The sequence below is a fragment of the Thunnus albacares genome, chromosome 23, assembly GCF_914725855.1.
Source record: "Thunnus albacares chromosome 23, fThuAlb1.1, whole genome shotgun sequence".
Classification (NCBI taxonomy): Eukaryota; Metazoa; Chordata; class Actinopteri; order Scombriformes; family Scombridae; genus Thunnus; species Thunnus albacares.
Window position 1 is genome coordinate 19,559,552 of NC_058128.1, and position 24,541 is coordinate 19,584,092.

Sequence of the window (24,541 nt, forward strand, 5' to 3'; positions counted from 1 at the left end):
AGGATCACTGGGGAAAATGCGTTTGTACCAGCCCTGTCTCCCGTACAAGCGTAGGCGACTGTTTTGGTGAGTTCAGGAAAGTTCATTGAAATCATTTATGGCGTTTAAAGCGTTTAATTTGATATGTGACAACACAGTTTGAATGATTTTTATACGGGCTTGATACACGAGAAAAAATGTGAAACTGACAACGGTTGTTTTTGTTGTAAATGGCAGCTTCGTGGTCGCTCCTGAAGCTTCATTGTTGACGTTAGTTGTTTTGTTGTTACTGCCTTTGCGCAATGCGATGGCCCGTCCATTTTAATGTATTTAACCGTATTTTCACACCTCAACCATCGTTAATATCGTTAATCTATCCGTTAAAACACAAACATTAAAGCCTTTTCTCGTTTTCGTCGACGAAACTCCGGTTTAAACGACACTTTGTTCCGTGACAACAAATAACGCTGCTTCGCCTCAAGTTTTACAAAGCGTAAAAATGTTGACACCACTAGCATTTAATAACAATCGATAATGCCACAATAGTCAGTTCATTTTAGCAGATTAATTTCGTGGTTTTTAATTCGTTTTGAACTACTTGCTTTAAATGTCTTATCGCTGCTTTCAGTATTGAATGAATGAGCTCGTGCGCATGCGCGCAGGATCACAAAGTTTATAAACACGAGACGTCACATGACGCGAATATTGTGAAATAGATACACATTCCTGTCGTGTTTACATGGTTAAAATTGACTGTTTCGGTAAATTTGATAAAACTGTAGAGTAATTTCCGCACATTAAACAGAAAACTGATGAATATATAATGTTTATAAGCTTAAGTGATTTATTATGTAATGGCAGCCAGACCAGCGTCACCCTGTGTATCCTTATATCACCCCAACCATTTATAGCTTATACATTACAGCTCAGTGAAGGATCATGTTTCTGTTTCTCTCTCTCTCTCTCTCTCTCTCTCTCTCTCTCTCTCTCTGTGTGTGTGTGTGTGTGTGTTGGGGTGTGGAGGGGGGGGGGGGGGACTATTATGAAAAGAAAATGAATTATGCTAAGAAAGTGAAACTTGTTGGCTGTTCAGTATAATCCTTCTTTCTGCATGTTTCAGTGAATGTGGACATCATGGTGTGGGAGGTGGTGACGCCAACTGTGCTGTCGATTAACCCCAAACGTCACGAGCCCGAGACTCAGCGTGAACACACAGGTAACCACAGAGTTAACCTGCATCTGTATTGTGTTATTACTGCCAACACTTTGAGGATCAGAGACAAAGACAACACAAAACTCTTAAAATAGACCCGACTGTCAGACTAATCTTTGAAATGGTGAAAGCTGTTGTCTGCAGGCTTAATTATTATTATTATATATCAATAATTAACTATACACTTTTTAAAATTGATTTGGATTGAGTTTAAGTTAGGTGTTTAAATACATAGCTGCATGTTATTCTACTTGGAAATGTGTTTTAGTATTACATTTCTATATTATAAAACTCCTAAAACCTTGAATTCCACTATGTCTAATTTGACTAAAATCTGACTTATTTTAAAGCTGTGTCCATCTATGAACAAATTTTAAAATGCTGTGAAAATGAAACAAATTCACCATGTGAAATTGCTAAATAGTCAAGCATGTGTCCTACAGTGTGACATCCTTGTCTGTTCTCACCTTCAGGAGTGATGATGGATGCAGATGGAGACCAATCACATGACCCCCTCCGCTGTGAGGAACACCTCCCCTCCTCCCCTAGCCTCCCCACCAGCGACAGTTACATGGAATACGGTACGTAAGACACAAGCATACACCTGGTGTAACACAGAATAGCATAATGCAGGTGGGCTCCAGTTCTTTCAAATGAAAGATTTCATTTCTGAACCGGACTTTTCAACTGGTGTTTGTTCCTCTCCTCCGCAGACGACCTCCCAGACCTGCAAGAGGTTCAAGAGGAGGCAGAGCCGACATCGCCACCTGTCTACCAAGTGGAGATGGGCGTGTCACACCAGGAGAGACACACACACACTCAAGCACACGGCTCCCAGCCTCCTGACACACACTGGCTGACACAGCTGGCTCACATCGCCACTGGACCTCAGAGCCCACTGCTGCAGGAGTCCCCTCACAGCAGGTAAGTGCACTTCCTACAAACCCCCATACACTACCAACAAAACTAACTTGGGAGCAGGGCTGTAGATAGTATTTCAGAAATGCTGAGGTCAAGAGTTCAAAGTCTGCTTTGCAACCCCACCCCCCAAAGAAATGTTTGACTAGCCACCCAAAACATTCATAAAATTCTCCTTTTTTTTCTCCACATTTTCTAAATCGATTTAACTGGTAAAATACAAGTGATAGATGTTTTATCAACAGTCAAATTTAAGAATTTTGATTCTAAAAATATCAGAAACAGGCGTAAAAAAACTCAGCACAGATAATTTGTATGTGTTTTTACAACTATTCTTCAGGTTGTTAAAAAAACAAATTCCCAGAAACAATATTGAGGAAATGAATCATCCTCAATCGTAGCTATGGAGCTGCTTTCAAACATAACAATTTTTTTTTTTTTTTTTAAGTTTTGGTATTTTTTAAAGCATACCAAAATTGCTTTTGTAAATACAACTAAGACCAAATACAAACAACACAAAGACGGTATGCCAGAGGTTACAGATATAATATACTTGCTCAGGAGATCATTGCATCATAAATCCTTCTTGACAGGACTTCTGTTCTACATACAGGGTTCAGGCTTCTATTCATTGTACTGGCTTTGTATCTTGAATGGTGCAAATCACTTCTTATTGTCTTTTATATAAGCATCCATGGTCCATCTAAAATTTCAATCACCAAAATTAGAATTAATATTCACAAGTATTACATAAAGTGCACCCAAGTGACTTGTTAAAACAACAACTTAAAGTATTAAGGGGTATTGAGATGTGGACTATAAGGATCATAACTCCTAAATATTCCACATTGCACCGATCTTACAAATGATCTGCATCATTTTTACTTGGCTACTATAAGTCGTTGGATTCTTCATGTTGTCTGTAATATGTACCACCCAGCTATAACATCCACTGCATTTATGAACCGGTGTCATTTTTAGTTCCTCTTCAGTCTGCATCTCGAGCACCAGCAGTGATCTACATTCCTACGCTCGGCCTCCTCCTCCTCCTCTCTCCAGCAGCACCTTGTCGCCCCCCAGAGGCCGTGGCAGGGAGCGCCCACGCAGCAGGGTACAGCTAAATGTTTACCTGCATTCTTTTCTCTGCTTTATCATCACCTGCTTTCATTTTTGTGAAGATGATATCACAGGAACAGACTTTTGGTGAGAAGTCTAACTTGTTTCACCTATAATGCCTGAATTAGAGTTTAGACCACCTTGTTTTTTGTGGTTCAGTGTTCGTTATTATCTTTAACCGACTAAAGCTGACTAGACTCCAGCTGCTGTAGTGTTTGGTTGGAATGCAAACCTTCAAATCTTGTGGCTTATGTAGCCTGACTATGCAGCCGCTTCATGTTTCCACAGACGAGCAGCGAATGTGGCTCTGCAGTGTCAACCAGATCCTCTCTGTCTGATGATGAAGACATGGGCTGGAGCTTCTCCTGTCCACCCACCGCCTGGCACTGTTTTCTCAAAGGTAGACACACACACTGTAACCGGCAATTAGATGAATCAGAGTGGCCTGTTATTTACTTTTATTTAAACAGCTAACACATACAATCTGATCCGTGTCTCTGATCCGTGTTGGCTGCCTCCTCATATCGGCTCCTCGCTGTTTTCACTACTGGAAACACATAAATGTGACATGTTATTTGAGGCCATTGTTTTGATCTCAGAGCAGCTATTCTCTGTCGTCAGGCACTCGTCTGCGTTTCCACAGCGGCTCTAATGTGGAGTGGCAGGACGTTGAGGACCTGGACTCTGGTGAGGAAGACTCTGGTGATGAGGAGCAGTCCAGATCTCTGAAGGTACATTATATACAGCATGTGGCTGCACTTGAGCGCTGCATGATCACTGCCGCACCTCCCAGAGCTCATGTCTTTGTCAGTTTAGTTTATTGTTAATGTGTTTTATTTTTAACAATCAGCAGTTACAGCAGTCGGTGTATTTTAAGTAGAAGAAAAACTTAATTGGTAGGTGGTTGTTCTGCCTGTGGTTATAATCAGAGATTAAAAAAAAGGGAAAGTATGTGTTTACAAAAATAAAGAAGGTACCAGTCAGAGTGAAGTAAAGACACATACTGAGTAAAAACACAGTTTGTTCTTTTGCAGAGTTACGGCTCTGAGGGTCTGCGGCTGGTGGAGCATTTAGAGAATGTGTTGTCTGGTCAGGCTGTCCTACAGCTGACCTTTGACCCCGGGGCATTCGGACATGCCCCCATGACCGCACGGTGCCAACTTGATCACCCTTTCTACGTCAAAAACAAAGGTAGCGAGAGTGTCGAAGAAAAAACACTGAAATTGTTTAAACGTCATATCGAATTCTTTACACTCTGCCCTTTTTTTTTTTATCAGGATGGTCTTCATTCTACCCAAGCTTGACTGTGGTGCATTATGGGATACCGTGCTATGAAATGGAGGTAGGAGACGTGTGCCTGCCTCCAGGACACAGAGATGCCAAACACACCGAGGACTCACTGGTGTTTGACACATTCAGGAGGTAAAAGCAATATTTACAGTATAACAGTCACATTGAATGGTTCCAGTAAATGTACAAAACACATAATTCATTTTAACATCATATACAGCGGACTGTTTAGTGTGTGTGTGACACCTCTGTTTGTATGTGGATCTTCCTCAGTTATGATTTCACTCCTCTGGACTCCTCTGCGGTTTACGTGTTGAGCAGCATGGCCAGACGGCGACGTGCCTCCCAGTCCAGCGGGGGAGCTGCTTCTCCAGACAGAGACACATCACAAGGTGCTCAACTTCAAACATCCTAAATATACCATGTTTACTAGCATAATCAAGAACTCCACATGTGTGTGTGTGTGTGTGTGGAGTGCCCATCAGCGTTTGTTAATCAGCTGATCTAAAGTGCAGCTGACGAAACATTAAAGGAATAGTCCGGCATTGGTAACACTCGTGTCAGTAAATATGAAGCTACAGCCGGTTAGCTTAGCTTAGCATAAAGACTGGAAACAGGGGTAGCTAGCCTGGCTCTGTCCAACAGTAACAAAATCCACCTACCAGCATCTCTAAAGCTCACTAATTTTCACATCATATCTCATTTGGTACTAATCCTCTCATCTAACTGTTGGCAAGAAAGGTAATAAGTGTATTTCCCAAGATGTCAATCTATTTGTCAAAAAATTTGCAATATACAAATAATACACTTTACAAAAACACAGAAATACTGATGCAATGTTGAGGATTAATTTAATTTTAAAAACTAAATCATAAAAAAAATGTAGAAAGTGGTGATTGTCAGGTCAGGGTTTTGAAGTGATTTTTTTTCTGTTTGAAACCCACAGATGCTCACAGTCTCAGCCACTCTCCTCATCAAAAGCCAACCAAAAGCCAGCATGCCAGCGCACCTGGAGGAAATAATGTCACGCCTAACAAGTGCAAGCGGCCAATGAATGCATTCATGTTGTTCGCCAAGAAGTTCAGGGTGGAGTACACACAGATGTACCCAGGCAAGGACAACAGGTAGGTGTGCTTTTTGATAGTCTCTATGTGTGTTGAGAAGCTGTACTGTGTATCCATATGTGTTGCAAGGTAATATATGTGGTGTGTGCGTGTGTGTGTTGCAGAGCGATCAGCGTCCTCCTTGGTGAGCGGTGGAAGAAAATGCGAAATGAGGAGCGGCGGATGTTCACCATACAGGCCAAAGCTCTCGCTGACGAACAGAAAAGACTCAACCCAGACTGCTGGAAACGCAAACGAACCAGCTCTGTAAGGACACACACACACACACACACACACACACACACACACACAAACTGCTTAACCGTATGCTTTGTGTTACTGTCTAATTCCTCCTCATTGTTTAACAGGGTTGTCAGGGAAATTAGGGCTGCAGACAAGAACCAAGACAGAGCCTGCAGGAGTACACACACACACACACACACATATACACAAAGTGACAAGAAAAAGAGAGCGATTTGTAACCTAATGCTACGCTTCAATATTATATTTTCTTAACAGACTTATCTTGATCTCCCAAAGCACAGATCTGATTCAAATATTTCAAAGATTCTCACAAATATCATCACAGTAAAGAGCAGAATCTGCTTTTTTTTTTAGATGTTTAAGCTGCTCTCTGAAGATGTCACTTTCCTCTCTTCCTTCCGCTTTTGAAAGGTGCTACATGTCATATTTTAAAATGGTATAAATCATTATCTGTTTATGGGATTGTAACACATTTTTAAACATTATGTTTTAACGCTACAGAGCACTGTGGAGGACATTTTTTCCCAAACAAAATTGAAAAGCAGAATACCAGCTATGACTAGAGTTCATCTCCATGAGTGATTTTACAGCAATGTGACAATAATTTAAAAAAAAGAGATTCGGATCATTTCCAGATTCTCACCATATGCTTGAACCAGGTGGACCTTGAGGTGCTGTAGCTTTTTAGGTAAAGTACAGAATGTAGCTATTTTTCCATAATTATATAATAATGAATATACAAAGTATTTTCTTGCCTATATTTGCACTCAATGTATTGCACAAGACTATATATTTTAACTTTGCTTTCATGTAATTTATCATGTAATATTGAGTTAGTATACAAATTGACACGTAAATTCTCAAATAATGGCCAAGGCTTTTAGTCTCTTCAATACAAGAGAGAACCGGGTCTTTATTAGAGACAGGTCGCTATGTCTAATTTGTATTTCATAATTATTATTATGAAAGTACCATGAAAAATACATAGTACTGATAGTACTGATGGAATTAATCCTGTAGCAATGCAGAATTTACAGTGGTAATTGCATTTCTCCCCTTTTTCCCTTGCTTGTTTTTATATGGGCTCTTATTTGAGAATTTATGGTAATTAATTAGTGGGTATGTTACAGTAAATTGCCATTATAGCTCAGGCAGCAGAATGACATGAGGACTTGATTCAGATTCGTCAGCCATTATTGACGCTGCTGAAGTGTCTTTGAGTGTGAGGAGCAAGAGAAAAGATATTCATATGTAATTGCTTGTAATTCTTACATCTCTATGTGCCATGATGAATTTTTAGCGGTGTGTTATAAAAGTTTGTTTGTATATAATCAAAGACACATAAATCTAGGTGAGGGTTCACGTCACTCACGGCTTCATTTAAGATGTTTCCAGAGAAAAAAATGGCTTATACTGACCTACAAAACAGTGTGACAGAGAGAGAAACTATTAAAAGAACACAAAAACTAGTTGTTTGTCCCCGCCCCTTGACATTTATCTCCACCAATGAGTTTTAGCAGGTTTAGTCTATGTCAAAAATAGGAAAAGATTATAAAACCATTTCTAGCCACTGTCAGGCAGGTAGTGAGCACACTGAGAAAATTAGCCTCATTATCATTCTTCACAAGACAGATCAACAGTCACTGTGAACATTTTGTACAGTAAAAGAGGGCAGCACTAGTCATTCAGTAGTATTTACTTTGGATAGAACCACGAGTGTTAGGCTTTAGAAACATCACTTGGTTGGATGAAAGTGTTTGTTTTGACATGTAGGGTTATTATTAATGCAGAGTGTGAAGGCAGGATGGGGATCTGCTTTGGTTTGACGTGCAGGTGAAAGTGAAATTTTAACAGAAATAGGAAAACAAAAAATTGAAATGCTCCCAGGGTGGGCGCTTATACTCTCACTGCATAACGAGGTTTGTTCCTAATGCACTATATACACTTTATCTTATGTGACTGCTACAGTATAATGTGTATTGACAAATATTGATATGATTATATAGAAATATATATTTTTGGTTTTGACTTAATCTTTGTTAACCTTTTGCAGTTGTGCATCGATTATTGGACTTTTGTTTTTCTTTAATATCACGTCATGTACAGGTCGATCTTGGGAGACAATGCAATACAATGTATTATGCTATAAATAAAAGCATGATAAATCTTTAATCTGTGTCTTTTCTTGTTTCAGACTGCTTAAAGTTTCAAATTGAGGGGATATTTTGGGTCTAAACAGGAATATTTTATTTTTTCCCTCCTAGAAAAAGAGACCAGTTAACATCACATACGAGATTTGAAACAAATCTTTAATCTTGTTGCTATATACATACTGTGCCAGTATATGGCTGGAGATAAAGGTATAGACATGAAGCTGCTACGGTAATCATAAAGATAAAAAGAGGTAACATTCCATTAAAACTATAAACATGATCAATATCTCCGGGCTAAAATTATCAAATAGGATCCACACAGTTATATATGTGTAAATGACTAGAAAATCACCTTTATAGTAAAATAGAAAATATATAGAAGTACAGTATAAACATACAGTAATTTGGCCTTTTGATGTATTTAGGGATATTTACACAGACAGAGTTCAAACATATTACGGTTAGATCTGCTTTGAATCACTGTTGGGTTCAGCTGCAGTCACTTCTATGATTTGTGCCATTTTGCATCCCCAGATGAGCCAACCAGAAACGGTAGACTAGGATGCAAAACAGGTAAAGATAGAAGCTGCAACATCTTTCGAAATTCAGAGATTCAGAGGTTGATTGATTGTGTCTGACACAACGGAAACATTTGGACTCCCTCAAAATCAGAACAGTCATAGCTAGTGGCATAGGGGAGAAGAGGGATCATTCATCATCATCATTGAAGTTAAACAGAGTGAAAAGACATTAGACATACCTGTCTGCTGAATGATGTAATGATTTTTTTTACAGTTGTTTATAGTGATCCGTTATTCTGCTACAGGAGTGCTTTGAGAAGTGAAATGTTCTGTCCACAATAAAAGCTCCACCATTAGAATCCATTGTTTACTTACATGAATTCAAACTTTACAGCCACAGGAACTGAGAGTTTGATACTCAAAAGATAGAATATAACTTCAAAAGGTGCAATATATAATATTCCATACTAGATGTCGCACAAGATTCTGTTACTGTATTGCCTATTTCATGCCTCAAATGTTTTCAGAAACATATTTTAGTTTATGTTTAGCTGTAATATGAGAAACTTTGTGACTTGGCTGCCATCTTGGAAATGGATACTGGCAGGACAGTGAGGGACTCACATACACTAACATGCACGCGGACCGGTTATCAAAACAAAGAACAGAGAAGCTAGAATTACAACATACACAGAGGGAGTGTGACTTCATTCTCTGCTCAGGATACCACTACTCCACTATATCTTTACATAGCAAATAGTTGTTTGCTGACATCTAGTCGGGCTGAATGTCATATATTGCACCTTTAAATCCAAGCTTCCAACTTTTACAAAACATCTGAGTCTGATGACATTTTTCCCCTCTTCTCTCTGACCTTTACATATGAAACTAACGAGTGCAATGAGACAGTGATCACCTTTAAGAAAATAAAAAATAATAATCGCAGATCATTATTTTGGCATATTAGTCACACAGTTGTATCAAAAACAGGTTTAAAGTACAACAACATGAATTACAAAAGGCACAGGGTACCAGAGACCATGGAGCCAGTGGCAACAAGATAAGAACAGAGAAATTCAACAGCAATAGATGCCAGCAGTCGTTTTACTGTCACTAGTGAGGCCTCAGAGATTTTGGTTATCAAGATGATTTTAAGTAAGGATACACGGTAATTAGAGCCCCAAATTCTGCTAGTTAATGTGCAGTGCATAAAATCATTTGTAGTAAAACGAGGATTTATGAGAATGTCATTTCTTGCATCATTTCCTGTTTCCTACTTTTTTAACATTAAAGTCATCTTGTACTACTTTCATTTGTATTTTATTTATTCTTACTTGTATTTTCAGAAAGCTTGTTTTAATTGTGTGTTTTGCCTGTTTTTCATTTGCAATTTTTATTAATATTTATTTCTGTTTTTTAGAAGAAAGATGGAATACATCAAAAAAAATATGGCAGAAAATATAGGAGCAAAAGAAAGAGACCACAGATAAAATAATTAAATGTTAAAGAAAGATTAAAATAGACATAAGTAATGAATTTAAGAAATTTTAGATTCATTAAGACAATTTCAAATCAAACATTGGGAAAGGAATTCTTGGTAGAAATTATTTTTCATTTAAATACTTATTTTTATTTTATTTAGCTTTAAAGAAAATCCTCATTAGAAGCTTTTCCTTCTCTCAGGAAACGTTTGAGCTCTGATGCTTCAGGCTCTGTGTTGAGCAGCGACAGACACACAGCTGGAAATTTTGCAATCAAAAGGCAGTGAAACTTTTCCTCTCTGTTGGTCACTTAATGACATGAGAGCTGATAAAACATTCCGTGTCTCTGGTGGATTCTGTAGCTCTGTCTGCTGTGCATGCTAACACTCACAGTATAGTGAGTAATCAGGTCACGAGCATTATCCTGACAGTGAGAGAATTACACTTTTAATGATGTGTTTAAACCCTCCAGACGTGTTTAATGAGCTCGCCAAAAAGACACCAAATTTATTAAAAGAAAACATTGAAATGGCAAAAAACCTTTCGAGTACTGTCACTACAGTATATCAGACAGCTCAAGTATTCAAAACTCTTTTCAAAACCTAGACTGATCACTAGTTTGGATTACTAAATCTTTGCATGCATCAGATTAAAATATTAAATTCATTTTCATATTCTGAATAATATGAGTAATCTCTGATTATTGAACATATTGTACATTAGCATGCTCAGCAGACACAGCTTTGAACCACAAACACAGAGATGATGGTGTTGGTCCTCTCATCATGTCAGGTCAAAGCTCAGTCACCACAGCACTGTATGATGCATGTTGTGCGTATGAATATGTGCCTGTGTATGTGATGTGTGTATGTGGGACTACATGAGTGACTCCAGGCTCTCAGCGATGTTGGTCTGACCCAGTGGTACGGATCCGTTGGTTTCTGGACTCTGCAAGGCTCTCTGGTCTTCCTGGCTGCTCACCAGACTCAGCACAGCTCGATACAGATACTGGTACTGTTCCTGTAAGGACCAAAACACATGCTCAAGGCTGCATTTGCTATATTTTAATAAAAATGACACATAATAAGCCAATTCTGTCTAAACTGTATTGATTCTGATAGCATGAGCAATTTCCTAAACCTCAAAACTTGTAAATATGGCTAAGGTGAAGATATTCCCCTAATTGTTGTTTTAAAGATCATTAAGTGGTGACAGAGAGAAATCGGAACATAAAGGGTATTTTGTGTGTGTTTGTCATTACTTACTATATCATTAAATACACCAGGCCTCATGAGGTTGGTCATTCGTGCCACCTGGTAGACATCTACTACTCCCTCCTCCTCTAGCTGGCTGGACAGGGTGGTGAGAGCACAGAACAGCCCGGATATAGCACCTCCCAACCTACACACACACACACGCACACACACGCACACACAGAAAATGTACGTTTGCAATGAAAGAACAAAGTGTCAAATGAATCCTGTCTGTGTTGTACTCACGGGTCATGCACGACTGTAGGTGCATCTGTGCATCTGCTGTGCTCTCTGACTTTGTTGACCAGATCGAAACTGTTGCTGATGGGGCTGTCCGGGTTGGGCCAGCAGGGGGCGCTGTACTGACGCACCTCCAACACGTAATTGTTCTAAACAGATGCAGAGAATGAGTGTCTTTAAATGTATTTATATGTTAAATATTCCATATGTAAGGCCTGAGCACATGTGTGTGTGTGTGCGCTACCTGTGACGACTCCACTGTAAAGTCCTGCACCAAAAGTCTCTCCTCATTAGACAGAGATACATGTTCCTCCCGCGAGTATGACACAGTAAAACCCTCAAAGCTCATTGGCTGGTCTTTACTGGGCCAGAACACACAAGACTCTGCCTCTCCACTCTGAGATAAAAAGGAAAACTGATAAGAATGTGTGTGTGTATTTGTATATAGTCATTTTATAAATACTTTATATAGTATGTGTGTGTGTGTGTGTGTGTGTGTGTGTGTGTGTGTGCACGCATTATACCTGACTGTGTGTCTCAGGCAGACAGACAACAGTGTGTGTGTTGTGCTCCCAGATCATTCTCCAGAAGTCTGCTACCGTGCTGCTCAGAGGAGTCTGGCTCACTATGAACTCCTTACTGTGGTGATGTCCCTGTGAAAACACGAGTGCCATCAAACTACCAGCAGCAGCTGGTGTTTTCCAGGAAATAGCCTGGATCAATGACTTTAATTACCTAGCACTGTTCTGGAAAAGGTGGCTGCCAAAGATTTTAGCTTTTTTTTCAGTAAAGTTTAAAAAAACCCAGCAGAAGTGCCCTTTAACAAAATGGTATTAAATACACAATTTGCAGTTGTTTTACCAGGACGTAGGAGGCGTTGATGTAGCCCGTGGAGTTTGTGTCTGAAGCGGTCAAACAGACTCTTGATCTCTCCACTATATAAAAACACAGAGACATGAGTAAGCAACACAACACCTGAAAATATGAAACTTTGCATAGTTTGAGCCTCTTGTCTATTTTCACCAAACTGATGAGCCAACAAATCACAGCAAGTGTCATATGCTCTTGCACCTCAGTTTACCACTGACTTAAGTGTGATAAAACTTCACAAGCTCCCCATGCAGGACATCATGATCTTGCATCAGGTCACCATTCAGAGCAGGACTTTGTTATAAAGTTATAATTAATCAAATTACAACAAACCGACTGCCACATAGACGGCCTTGGGCTTTTAAGGGCCATTTGGAGGTCTGGGGTCCTGGGTCAGTTACCCAGTTAGTAGTCCAGCCCTGCTTACCAGGCATCAGAGCTCTGGCTCTGTTCCTCTCAGCGTTGCCGTCTCTCAGAGCAGTGCTGTAGTCTGCGTGCTTCGCTTGACGCTGACTGATCAACTGAAACACCACAAAGAGAGTCCGTTACATCAACAGCATTCAAATGTGTCCAGTGACATGATAACAATATGATCTTAAACCATTGTTTATGCAATGTGGGGAAAAGAGAAGCATGGTACTGTATATACCTTGAACTGTTTGTCCATGCGTGTCCTGCCTGATGCCCCCGGGGTCAGGAGGTCAGACACATAAGTGTGGAGGTGGTCAGACGTCACAGAGGTGTCACGACTCAAGATGGCTTCCACCAGAGCATCATGGATGAACACGTACTGCTCCTAGAGGAAAGAGACAATATATTGTATGCAGTAAGGATGATCTCCACTGAGAGCACCATTGTGTGTGTGTGTGTGTGTGCGTGCGTATATGCTTGCATGTTTGCTTACCTCCGTCTGAACCAGGAAGTTCCTCTGAGTCCGCACATGTTTCAGGAAACCAAGAACATTCACCATCCCCTGATCCTGGATCTGCTGCAGCATGCTGTCTATCACTATGTAGGTTCCTGTTCTTCCCACACCAGCACTGTGACACACACACACACACACACACACATCACATTTCAGCATTCTTGATTTATGATATAGTGAATTAGTAATTGACAAATTTTCTTTAGGTTGTTTTCAATATCAAAGAAGAATCATTTCCACACACACACACACACATACACACACAGTCTACCTGCAGTGTACCAGGACGGGTCCCATCTCCTGTGTCCGGGCCCGAGAGGATGTTCTGATGAAGGACAGGACAGGCAGAGTGTATTCTGGGACGCCCATGTCCGGCCACTGGGTGTAGTGGTAATGCAGGACTGTGTGTTCGACTCTCCTCTGAGACGCCTGCAGGACCAGAGAGGTTTGGAACTGAACCCCAAACTGACAGTGTTGTTTGTTGCTGTATATGTGTGTTGGACAGGGAGAAAGTGTGTGTGTGTGTGTGTGTGTGTGTGTGTGTGTGTGTGTGTGTGTGTGTGAAGCACCTTATTTGCGGTATCTCTGATGGTGAACGTCCGCAGTGTGTAGTAAGCGAGGGTCTTGCTGCTTTTCAGGGTCACCTGGTATGGGCCGTATTCCTCCTGGTTCTCCTCCGGCCAGTACTGATCACATTTTGTCTGTAGAAAGATAAAAAGAATAAAACAGGAGCAGGTGTGATAGAACAACATACACATTAATCTGTTTGTACTGATGTGGCCGTTTCAGAGCTCCTTTTGTTAGGAAAACTAAACATTAACATCTTTTCAGCTTGTCAGAATTTGCAAGAAATGGTATGAAGTACTGCAACTGACATAACCGACCCCAAAGCTTAATTATTCATCTGTGCCATAGAGCTCCATTGTTGTCAAAAAACAGGAAATAATGTAGCCTTTTTTATAATAAAGGCATCCATTTGTAAGCCATAGTTTAAAGACTTGTCTCCTAAGTGGGACTGGGGCTGGGTGCCAAACAGAGGCTGTGGAAACTAGAAAATTAAATGTTTACAGATCTCTGTGGAAAAACTGGTGTTTCTATCAGACTGGTGCTTGGAGCAGTAGCAGAGTGAGCTCCTACCCGTCCTTTCTCCTTGAGTTTGGTGATCATGACGATTACTCCAACGTTCTGCTGCCAGATCATTCTCCAGAAGTCTTCCCTGCCTGCTCTGAGAGGCCCCTGAGCTGCGATGTACGCCCTTGTTCGCTCATAACCCTGCAGAGGAAACAGCTATTTGGTGAAGAAAACCATGGATATAGTGGGTAAAAACATACAGTATATTCCTCAAAACAACAGGAAAAACCTGCCCTGTCAGTCCACCTATTAACATGCGAGGCTGACAAAAATGTACTTACATCGACAAAGTTAGCGTTGATATAGTCCCCACATTTGCCATCTCTGTCCAAACTGTTGGAGAGCTTCACTCTACTGTGATCATCTGCGAGAGGAAAACGGTTCATCAGCTTTGTCACATTTGACTTGTACAGTAATATAAATGCTGAACAGTGACGTACAGGCCAGTATGTTGATGTATCTGTTCTTGCTTTTGTTGTCGGGGTGAGAGGAACTGTCAGCAGTGATGCCCATGTCCACTGTGCACGCCTGCACCTCCTAACACACAACACAACATACAACACAAATGAATATTAGGTTAAACGCACAGAAGAGGCTAAACATGCTAATTAGCACTATGAGTATCTTGAAGCCACTTGAGTGAACATTAAATTTGGCTGTTTTTGTTCTAAACGAGCAGGTTTTGTTATCTTTTACTAGTTTGCACTAAATGTTTATAACATAACAATATGAGGTAAAAAAACAAAAAAAAAAAAACACGAAATGAGCACTTATGAATGAAATAACCAGAAATAAGAGCAGTTGTTCATGGAAAAAAACCCACAAATTTTGTCAATTTAAATTTATGCTACTGCTACTATGTGACCTGCATTAAAGCCTTATTTTCAATCAAGATGTGTGAGGGAAAAGTTAAAGCTTCAGACTTACAAAAGCATAAAATTATTACAAGTGCAGTTGCAGGGATGGTAGGATTTACATTTTTATTTCATTAAACCATTTCATTATTAAAATATGGAAACTGAGACTTAGGCTCCATGAAATTGGGTGAACTATTTAACCTGTCTCCATTTGTCTGTAAATAAGCTTCCAATACAGACTGAAAACACATGGACACAGAGAATAGCAGCAGAGAAAAGCAGCACAAACAGCTCTGCCTCAGAGAAATATTGAATCACTAAAACTTCCATCTGTGCACACTTGAAATCAAAATGCCTAGATTCAGTATCACATCTGAAATACACATGATGCAAGCTGTACAAATTAACAGAGGTTCCAAAACTTTTAAACAAAATTCCTGAATTGTCCAAAAGGAGAATAAAACACCTTTGCAGCTGGAGAGGGGTGGTAAGTGTCTTACCTCATAGGATTCTTTGACAATCTAATGGAGGGTGGTGAGGATGCAGAAAGCACGACGATGGTGGTGGAAGTGGTGAAAGGAGAGTGGGAGGGATGGGGGGCAAGATGACAGACAGACAGGCAGACAGACAGATAGACAGACAGACAGACAGACAGACAGGGAGTCAGTGCAGGTACAGGAATATGGGGATCAGATACACACAGAAAGGCGGTGCTAAATGGGGAAATACACAGATTTTCCCATCTGAGCTCTGTACTTTTAGCTTTACTCATATTAGCCATGTCCCTCCATTCTACACTGTGACATAGCACAAAGACATCATTTACATTTAGATTGCACAGTTACCCAAAAGTGTGTATCTACAAATCAGGACTGCTCTGCCCCTATGCTTCCTCAATGTAGTGTCTTATGTTTTTTCTAAATGAAATGTAAATTGGCGTCAAATTAACCAAATAGGGTTGCTGCTGCAGCTACAGAACAGATTGTCGCAGAATGGGGGCAAACATACAAATACACTGGGCAATTTAAATACAATGCAATTCCAATCTGTGTGTGTTATTCAGGAGTTTCATGCTAGGAAACAGAGGTGACTAATGTCATGCAGATGTACCTATTGTTCACACTGACCCACAAAGTTGTTCTCAAACACATAACCAACATTTAGATATGTCAAAACTCCACATGAGACATTTATAAAACCTTGCTGCACATCCTAAACAAGCAGAGATGGAGACTTTACAAGCCTAAAAGCCTGAGAGGTGGTTTTCAACAATCTGTCCTAGTTTGTGCAAACCTGCCTGTCAAATTTGAAGTCCTGTCTTCAGTTTGATTTGTTTGTGTATTTGAATTTGGCAACCAAGTAGCACTGCCATAGTTAGTACCACCCTTCCTTAATACTGTTACATAACTGGCTGTACATGGATGTTACACATCAACGCTTTGCTAAATGATGTTCCTAAAGAACATGATGTTAACAGAGAAATGGAGGAGCATTAAGGAGCTATGACAGATGAGGTACTGTCTACTTATACACATGAACCAATGCTACAGTAATCCTATAATCCTTTGATTTCACAGTGGTTAAACTTTTGCACTAAGTGATTAAACTAAAAAGGAGCAAAATCTATGGAAATATCCAAACAGAGTATCTATCTGCCATCAATTTTCCCAAATATTTTGTGGCTGTTTATGTTCCCCTCTTGAAGAAAAAAAAAGCATCCACAGACATTTTGCTGAACTCAAATCACAAACATTCCTCAAACACACCTCAAACTCCTTGGAGAAGGTGTTGGTGGAGTGGAGCTCCATGACGTGCTTCACAAACTGCTTCACTGTCAGCGGCTCATGACCATCTGCAACACAAGAGTAAATGTTTGATGTTACAATGACAGACTCATTCATTTCTTTGAGTGTATGTGTGTGTCTGTGTGTTACCTGTGGCCAGCAGCAGAGGTGTAGATGGAGCAGATATGACTTTAGGTGATGTGTTGTCATCTGGGTAGAAATTAGCTGTCTGGAAACAGTTTCTGTGACACAAACAAGCCAGAATCTGAGTGAAGTACGCAGGTGAAATTGATGCAGACAGAGGTTGACCCTGCATGTGTGTGTGTGTGTATACCTCCAGTAGATGAGGATGCCCACCAGTACCAGCAGACAGAGGATGGTGAGAGTGGAGACAACAGCCAGAGGAATGACTGTCCTCTTCTCCCTCTCCACACCCCCGACCAGCCCGACACGAGACTCGTGGCTGCTGTTGCTGCCCTCTGAGAGAGATGAGAGACCGAACAAGAAGGGTGGAGACAAATGCAGAGAGGAAAAAGACAGATAGAGTGTAGGGGTGTCAGAAAGTGAGAGATAAAGGAAAAGGAGACACATGGATCACGCCAGTAAGTACGTTTATATATTTTTAAAACAGCTATCAAGAATGCTTAACAGAGCGGAGAAAAGAATGGAAAGAATAGGCATGAATTATAAATTATTTCAAACTCTTTTGAACATTTTTAAAGAATGAAGCTGGTGATATTCTGTATTTATTTTTTTTATTGCCATAAAAAGACTAAAAACAACAATGAATTGATCCTAACAAGTATTGTCTGTGTAGCCAAAGGCTGATATATTCTTCTGTGCCATTGTTGTTAATTAAAAAATAACTACTTAATACTTAATTAACAAAGAAAAAATGTGTTAATTAAAAAGTACTTATTGATTCAATCCCACATACAACATCCTGCTGCCGTGAATACTCAGAGATGCACCAAATGTGCATTTGTTGGGGGACTGAAAATAGTCCCCAACAAATCTATTTACTCCTGTTAGGGTAAAATTTGCATTAACTACAGTGCCCAGCAGATTTGGGAAATTTCCTGGCCTTTTTTATAAATGAAACTATCCAGTCAAGACTCTACTAGGCCATACTTCTACTTGAATTTGTGTTTGGGAGACTGCCCTGTCACGTTCTGTCACAGAGAGGCAGAGCTAAAGAAAAGCTAAGCATTATGCACCATTTACCTTCCATTTGTTCCTCCACAGCTTTATTGGCGTCTGTCAGTCTGAGCAGAGGAATGAGACGCCCCAACATTGGACTCCTTCCAGCATTAAACAACAACCCGTCCACACCTGACATCTCCTGCAAACTCTCTCCAGCTACACCTCTATTCTCTCTGCCACCTCCTTCCATGTATTCCTCACTCTCTAGACCTCCACTTTGTTTAACATCACCGTCTCCCTCCCTGTCGTCCTCGAAAGTAGAGTCAACACCGGCAACTCCACTGTCAAGACTTGTGTTGTGATCCTCTTCATTATGTCCATCACCACCATCGTCGCCATTATCTTTGCTGCTGCCAAACGGAGGGAACTCTGTTGTAGGTGTGTCTACACTTACAGGTGGCTGCAGACCATCTCTTCTTCCAGATTCAACTTCTTCATTGTTGTCTGACCTTCCATCACCTCTGTCACCACTTTCCTTTTCACCTGCACCTTTAATATCTTCTTTACCATCACTACCTTTCTTTCCCTTTCCCTTCCCCATACTGTCAAAGAGTTGTGGATCATTGCTTCCTTTACCATCTTCTCTTCCATCTCCACCGCTCTCTCCAGAACCACTGACATCCTCAGGCCAGCTAGAATCTGTCTCAGACTTGATTTCAGTCCCACTGCCAGTCTCAGTATATACTGTGTTTCCTACTACAGTCTCACCTTTAGTTTCTCTCTCTTTTTCTTGCAACATGTTACGACTTGCTGTGCTACTGAGCTGTCTGGTTTGCTCATCACTTTCACCTTCTACTTTTCTCCACTTTCCTTCTCCTGTAATTTCTTCTTCCTGACCACTTAGCTCATGTTCCTTCTCTTTTATTTCTCTTTTGGTCTCTCTCCCATTTGTAGTCTTCTCAATGCCTATTGATCTACTCTTTTTCCCCAAATCATCTGCCTTGAAGATTACAGTTGAACTTGTAGTAGAGAAGTTAGTCTTTACTGTAGCAACCCCATCCAATTCCTGATTGAGCCTGTTGCTATAAAAGCCAGAGCCTGATCCGCTGTCATCTGTGTTGGTTTCCTCGGACTTAGAAAGACGGGACAAAGTCAAACCTTTAGAATCAAAGTAAGACGTGACTGAAGTGTAGATGTAATCTCCTTTTTGTCTATCTGTTCTGGCCTCCTCTTCATTGTGGGGACGTGCTAAGATGTTCAAACCATCGTGAATCCTACCGTCAGCTTGAGTAAGAGAAGTATTTCGGGTATTTCCTTTGACAGTGTTTGTTTTTGATGAGTTGATCGTACTCGAGTCATAATCAGGAGACAGAGAAAGAGAGTATGCAGCACTTAAGTGAGGCTTTGAACCCAAAGTGGTAGAGATCTCAGAGACAATAGAGTGCTCTTCAGAGGGCTTCTCATTATGATGAAAGATAATGGCACTCCTCTTATCACCAGGGAGGGAAGGAGGAGAAGGATGTAAAATGCTGGTGTATTCATTAAAAGGGTTGAGTGATGGAGGTGTGACACTGAATGAATCTGCGGAGAATCCCCCATCTGCGATAGAGACTGCAGGGTTTTCAGGGTTGACTATCACTCCACTAGGCAAGATATCTGTTAAGCCAGAGGACTGGGAAATAGTTGACTCCTTAAACTTGGACGTGGGTTTATGCACTGCAAGAAAAGCCAAAGCGAATGTCTAAAAAAAACTGAACAGAAGTAGAACTCTCAGTCATAATCATGCCCAAACCATACACAAATTGCAAGAAGAGAGCAAGATATAGGAAATGATTGAATTCCTGGTTGAAGAGATGTCATAAATCAACTTGGTGAAGGCAAACGGATGAGGCACCTTCAAGATGAAGTGAAGCCCGCATTCTGTAAGGACAGAAGAAAAAAAAAAAAACCACCAGAGTGCGCTCTTGAGCCACAGAAAAGAATGCACACCCAAAGGAGTCCAAAAAAAGATGCCAATCACAAAGCTTGAGTAGATTCAAGTAGATTATACAAAGCCAGGAAAAATATGACCTCATGTGGAGTTACATGCTGAAAGATTTGAGGAAGAGTCAAGCATATGTCATTTCTGACGGGCAGATCTGAGAATCAGGAAGCTGCTGATTACCGCTCTAATCATCATTAAAGCGTCATTATTCTTTTCGACCATCATCATTACCACCACCACCACCACCACTGACATTAACAACAGCATGCCACTATACAAAATGCCACCGTCTTCACAGAGCGTAGCAGTGATTAGCGGAACAGTAGCGGTCCATTAGAGGAGAAAGGCAAGCATCCACCGCAATTATGTCCCAGCTGTCTACCCGCTACCAGAAACATTTATTCATACCATGCTGCATATTGTAAAGTCACAGCCACTTTAACAGGAAATGTAAGGTTTATTTATTTCTTATAGTATCTGATATATATATTTCCAAAGCCAAAAATGTAACAACACAATAAAATGTGTAAGGAGTGTAAGGAAAAGTACCGCTAGTATATAACAAAAATTGTATAATATGTCTGAAAGGTGTGAGAGCACAATATATTGTACAAGCATAAGCCCAGGGTCATGCTATGAAAGGCTGTTCTTGGGTGTTTCATCTTACCGTTGAACATGGGCTGGGTCGTATGCATCAGCACCCTGAGGAGAGAGGAGGAGGTGAATGATTTGTAGACTGAATCAGCGAGGGTGTTGCTAGCTGTTGCCGTCCTTTCTGTGATCCACAGAGGGGAGGTGGGAGTGGAGGAAACTGAGGTGACGGTTTCTGTGGGAGATTTGTTCACAGGGGTGTCACTGTCTTCAGAGGACAGCATGGTGTCTTTGTCCATTTGATTACCTGTGGGACAAAATACACATAATGACACGGCTGGTGCAGCAATGCATGATGTGACACCTGTTGTGCTCCAATATCCCGTCATCATGTCACATCATGAAGAGCGCATGGTGTGAAGTAGGTGACGTGCCATGATGTAAAGATGTAAAGTGATGTAGGTTGTCATGTGAAGTGACATATTGAGATATCACATCACATGATATGTCATATGAATGAATTAATTTTTATCACTGAATTGTGCATACAGATATGGCCAGCCAGGACAGACCCAGATAATACTACAAAAAGTCCAAAAATGAAGAAAACCACTTTGAGTAAATTTCTAGAGATCTCTAGAGATTCATGTCAACAACAAAATTCATACTTTGCTGACAAAATATGTACTGAATAACACTGGAGAAATCAGTAAAAACAGTCATTGAATAAACCAGCCATTTGTTATAATAATTACTACTTAAGTAAAGTGGCAAGAGTCCTGTGGACCAAAATCTGCTGGTACCGATTAAAGCATTCATGAGCTTAAATTGCTCCCTGGCACTGCTCAAAACCCTACAGTAGCAGTACCAACAGATTTTTTGATTAAACATGAGTACAGAAAAGGAAAAAGCTCTTCCAATCAAATCTGACCTGGCAGAGTACCAGCAGACACTGTTGGAGAGGAGGTGAGGGTTTCCTGTGGAGAGCTGTTGTCTGTGTCTTCATAGAAGATATCTGTGACTTGGATGTCTTCCACAGGAGGGGTGTAGAGATCCGACTGGGGAGAAGGGAGGCCACTTTGATCTGGTTGACCATGATCCCCTGACTGCAGGTAAATAAGGCAGTGCACAAAAACAAACAGAGTGGCTCTTATTGAAGTTCCTGGTTGAATAAACCACAAAAACATGAGACAAATCTTTGGACTGGGTTGAGTTAAAAAATACAGCTCTGGTGCTTTAGGATCTCATTAAAATTTTATGTCCCAATCATTTGTTTAAACATTAGTTATTCAATTTAATTAGGTTTAAGAGGAGAAAAAAAGAGGTAATTACTACCTGATGTGATAACACTGACAACGATGCCTCTTCTGTGATTTGACGGCGGATCGTCGGCAGGGTGGTGGTCCGAGCAACTGGAAACAGAAAGCCTGGCTGCTCAGTTACCTCAGTCACCCAGATTGCACTGTTGCCGTCAAAACCTGCATTAGTAAACGGCCGCTGTGTTGCGATCCCCTGGTCCTCGTCAATATGGTTTTCGTCCATAATATTGGCGTTAGACCCGCTTCGGTCCGGTTTGTCTTTCATGTTCTGGTTGAGTCGGGTTTTCTGTAGAACGGCAGACTCGGAGGGAGTCTTTGGGGTTGAACGCGTGCTGAACTGGACTGGGAGGTTCTGGTTTGTTTGGGTTTGGTCTCTGGGCTGGGTATGGTGTGTGGGGTGGTTCTGGTAAACTCGGGTCTGCTCCACTGGGGTCTCTTCCACTGGGCTGTGGCCCTCGGGAGACAAATCCACCTGATTCTGGTTCTCTGGCTTCTCCCATCTGCCTTTAGATGAGACCTACCACAGGAAATAAAAACACTATTATGTAGTTTTGTGTCACAGGAGGCTTTATTGTGAGTATCTTTTTCTTTTTTGTAATCTCTCGTAAACATGCTGGAAGGTCCCACATAGCCTTTTGTGCTGCTCTCCAAACACTCAAAGACAAGCCGCAACTGACATAATTACAATAATTTCCATAATAATTAGGTTCACTGATATGATTGAATGCAGGGAAACTTCAGCTCTGCAAAATAATTCTGCAAAATGAATAGCAACACGCAGAGTGGCATCCGGTGAAACCACAGATAAACACAGACTGACCTACCTCCCTGTTGCCCTCCGAGTCTTGAGAAACAGTGTCAGGATCTGAATCGCTTTCTACAGAGAGGAAAGAAATACAGACTTACTTACTATTATAGTGGATTCAAATATATGCTCTTTGTGTGTGTGAGTGTGTTTGTACCGGGGTCTTCTAACGGCATGTCCACTATAATCTGGTCGCTCCATCGTCCTCTGAGTCCGTTGGTACAAACAGCCACCACCTGAACCACGTAGCTACTGTTGGCCAGCAGGCTGGGGATGATGGCTCCCTGTAAAGTCACAATGGTAAATTGAAATATCTCAGCTGTGAAATGTCCTTCAACTTTCAATACAGATTTTAAAATCACATAATCATAGTTGTAAAGGTGTTTTAGACTCCAATTATGTAATATCTTTGACGACTTTCTTCAAAACATGGTATTGAATGGGTTTTTTTTTGGGGGGGGGTCTCTTATAAACTCTCTTAATAATCTCTTAATAAACAGCATGCCATTAATTCCTTTCCCTCTATTTTTTATTATTTTATTGTGCTTGAGTGCATCTCATATATATTGCATTACCACTGGGTTTATAATTTCAAAATCATAAATAATTCTGCTTTTGGGTTTTTATAAAGTGTTTTCATTTTCTATGTTTGTGGTAAAAGATGTTACACTTTTAATAATACACTGCACGATTTATTGTCAAGTACAAGCTACAAATATATGTAAAACAGTATCACTGTAATCCCTCATTAATAAATAGAACCTTTGAAAAATAACCACAAAACGTACATATAAAAGACTAAAAACTAAATAAAACTACCAAACTTACACTGAAAACAACATAAGAACATAAAATAACATAAAATAAGAACTTCAAACTATGTAATAGCAAAATATGAATCATGCATTCACACACATAAAGTATGCAAATTTAAAGAAGTGATTCAATTATTTTATTGTAAGTTGATCTGAATATTGACAACTCTGAGGTACATACAGTACATGAAAAGACTTGTGCACTTACACTCAGATTCACACAGATATACAGTATATACAAATACACATGCACAGATATTGCAGGTCACACTAAGGGACACTCAGTGACCCATTAAGAGGGCAACATTGATTGTAACAGTCAATCAATCAATCACTTTGATCAATCTAGATTCCAAGAGCAGGCATAACATGAGTGTGACAGATGGAGAGTGGATGGATTGATGGATGGACAGAATTCTAACAGATTATTCTGTAATATTTGCTGCAGAAGAAGACCTCTGTAACTCTGTGGAGTGCAGGTAATGGTCCATAACACTAGATGTGCGTTTGTGTGTGTGTGTGTGTGGGTTCAGTTTTTAAGATGTTTCGTACCACGTCCTGGTCCCCATCGGTCCTGTACTCCTGCTTGATCTGGTCTCGGCCCTGCAGCCTCTGGTAAGTGACGGTGTACCAGTCGATGGTCGTGTCGTAAACCACGCGGGGACGCTCCCACGTCACCACGATGGTTGTGTCGTTCTGGGCATCAGCCTGAACGTTTTCTGGCTCCAAGCTGCAGGCTAGAGACGGCAGAAAGAGAGGAAGATCGGTAAAAATTGTAAGTATTGA

The 24,541-nt window shown here is 40.6% G+C and overlaps 2 protein-coding genes across 3 annotated transcripts in view; one reads left to right on the forward strand and one right to left on the reverse strand.

Annotated features, from left to right (window-relative positions):
- Positions 1–2: 2 nt before the first annotated feature.
- On the forward strand, positions 3–8,052 carry LOC122975413 (HMG box-containing protein 1-like). Its single transcript, XM_044343847.1, has 13 exons — positions 3–66; positions 1,100–1,195; positions 1,666–1,773; positions 1,906–2,116; positions 3,092–3,221; positions 3,515–3,626; positions 3,848–3,957; positions 4,261–4,417; positions 4,504–4,648; positions 4,790–4,908; positions 5,463–5,640; positions 5,745–5,886; positions 5,988–8,052. Exons 2-13 carry the CDS (start codon positions 1,114–1,116, stop codon positions 6,003–6,005), a joined length of 1,512 nt encoding a protein of 503 aa, XP_044199782.1. The 5' UTR covers positions 3–66; positions 1,100–1,113; the 3' UTR covers positions 6,006–8,052.
- Positions 8,053–8,171: 119 nt separating this feature from the next.
- ptprz1b (protein tyrosine phosphatase receptor type Z1b) overlaps positions 8,172–24,541 on the reverse strand; it is a 59,154-nt gene continuing 42,784 nt past the window's right edge. Inside the window, exons 9-32 of one of the 2 annotated variants that reach the window (XM_044343840.1) lie at positions 24,308–24,492; positions 23,098–23,224; positions 22,960–23,012; positions 22,152–22,652; positions 21,748–21,922; positions 20,893–21,123; positions 17,433–17,577; positions 17,249–17,340; positions 17,081–17,166; positions 15,815–15,835; positions 14,898–14,994; positions 14,739–14,821; positions 14,464–14,598; positions 13,896–14,027; positions 13,598–13,755; positions 13,306–13,441; positions 13,051–13,197; positions 12,829–12,922; positions 12,393–12,466; positions 12,056–12,184; positions 11,776–11,928; positions 11,538–11,680; positions 11,304–11,439; positions 8,172–11,058 (exon numbers count right to left, since the gene is read on the reverse strand). In XM_044343840.1, coding sequence (XP_044199775.1) covers positions 10,915–11,058; positions 11,304–11,439; positions 11,538–11,680; positions 11,776–11,928; positions 12,056–12,184; positions 12,393–12,466; positions 12,829–12,922; positions 13,051–13,197; positions 13,306–13,441; positions 13,598–13,755; positions 13,896–14,027; positions 14,464–14,598; positions 14,739–14,821; positions 14,898–14,994; positions 15,815–15,835; positions 17,081–17,166; positions 17,249–17,340; positions 17,433–17,577; positions 20,893–21,123; positions 21,748–21,922; positions 22,152–22,652; positions 22,960–23,012; positions 23,098–23,224; positions 24,308–24,492 — 3,377 coding nt within the window. In that variant the 3' untranslated portion in view covers positions 8,172–10,914. The remainder of the gene's footprint in view (positions 11,059–11,303; positions 11,440–11,537; positions 11,681–11,775; positions 11,929–12,055; positions 12,185–12,392; positions 12,467–12,828; positions 12,923–13,050; positions 13,198–13,305; positions 13,442–13,597; positions 13,756–13,895; positions 14,028–14,463; positions 14,599–14,738; positions 14,822–14,897; positions 14,995–15,814; positions 15,836–17,080; positions 17,167–17,248; positions 17,341–17,432; positions 17,578–20,892; positions 21,124–21,747; positions 21,923–22,151; positions 22,653–22,959; positions 23,013–23,097; positions 23,225–24,307; positions 24,493–24,541) is intronic. The other variant, XM_044343841.1, reaches the window with a different exon arrangement.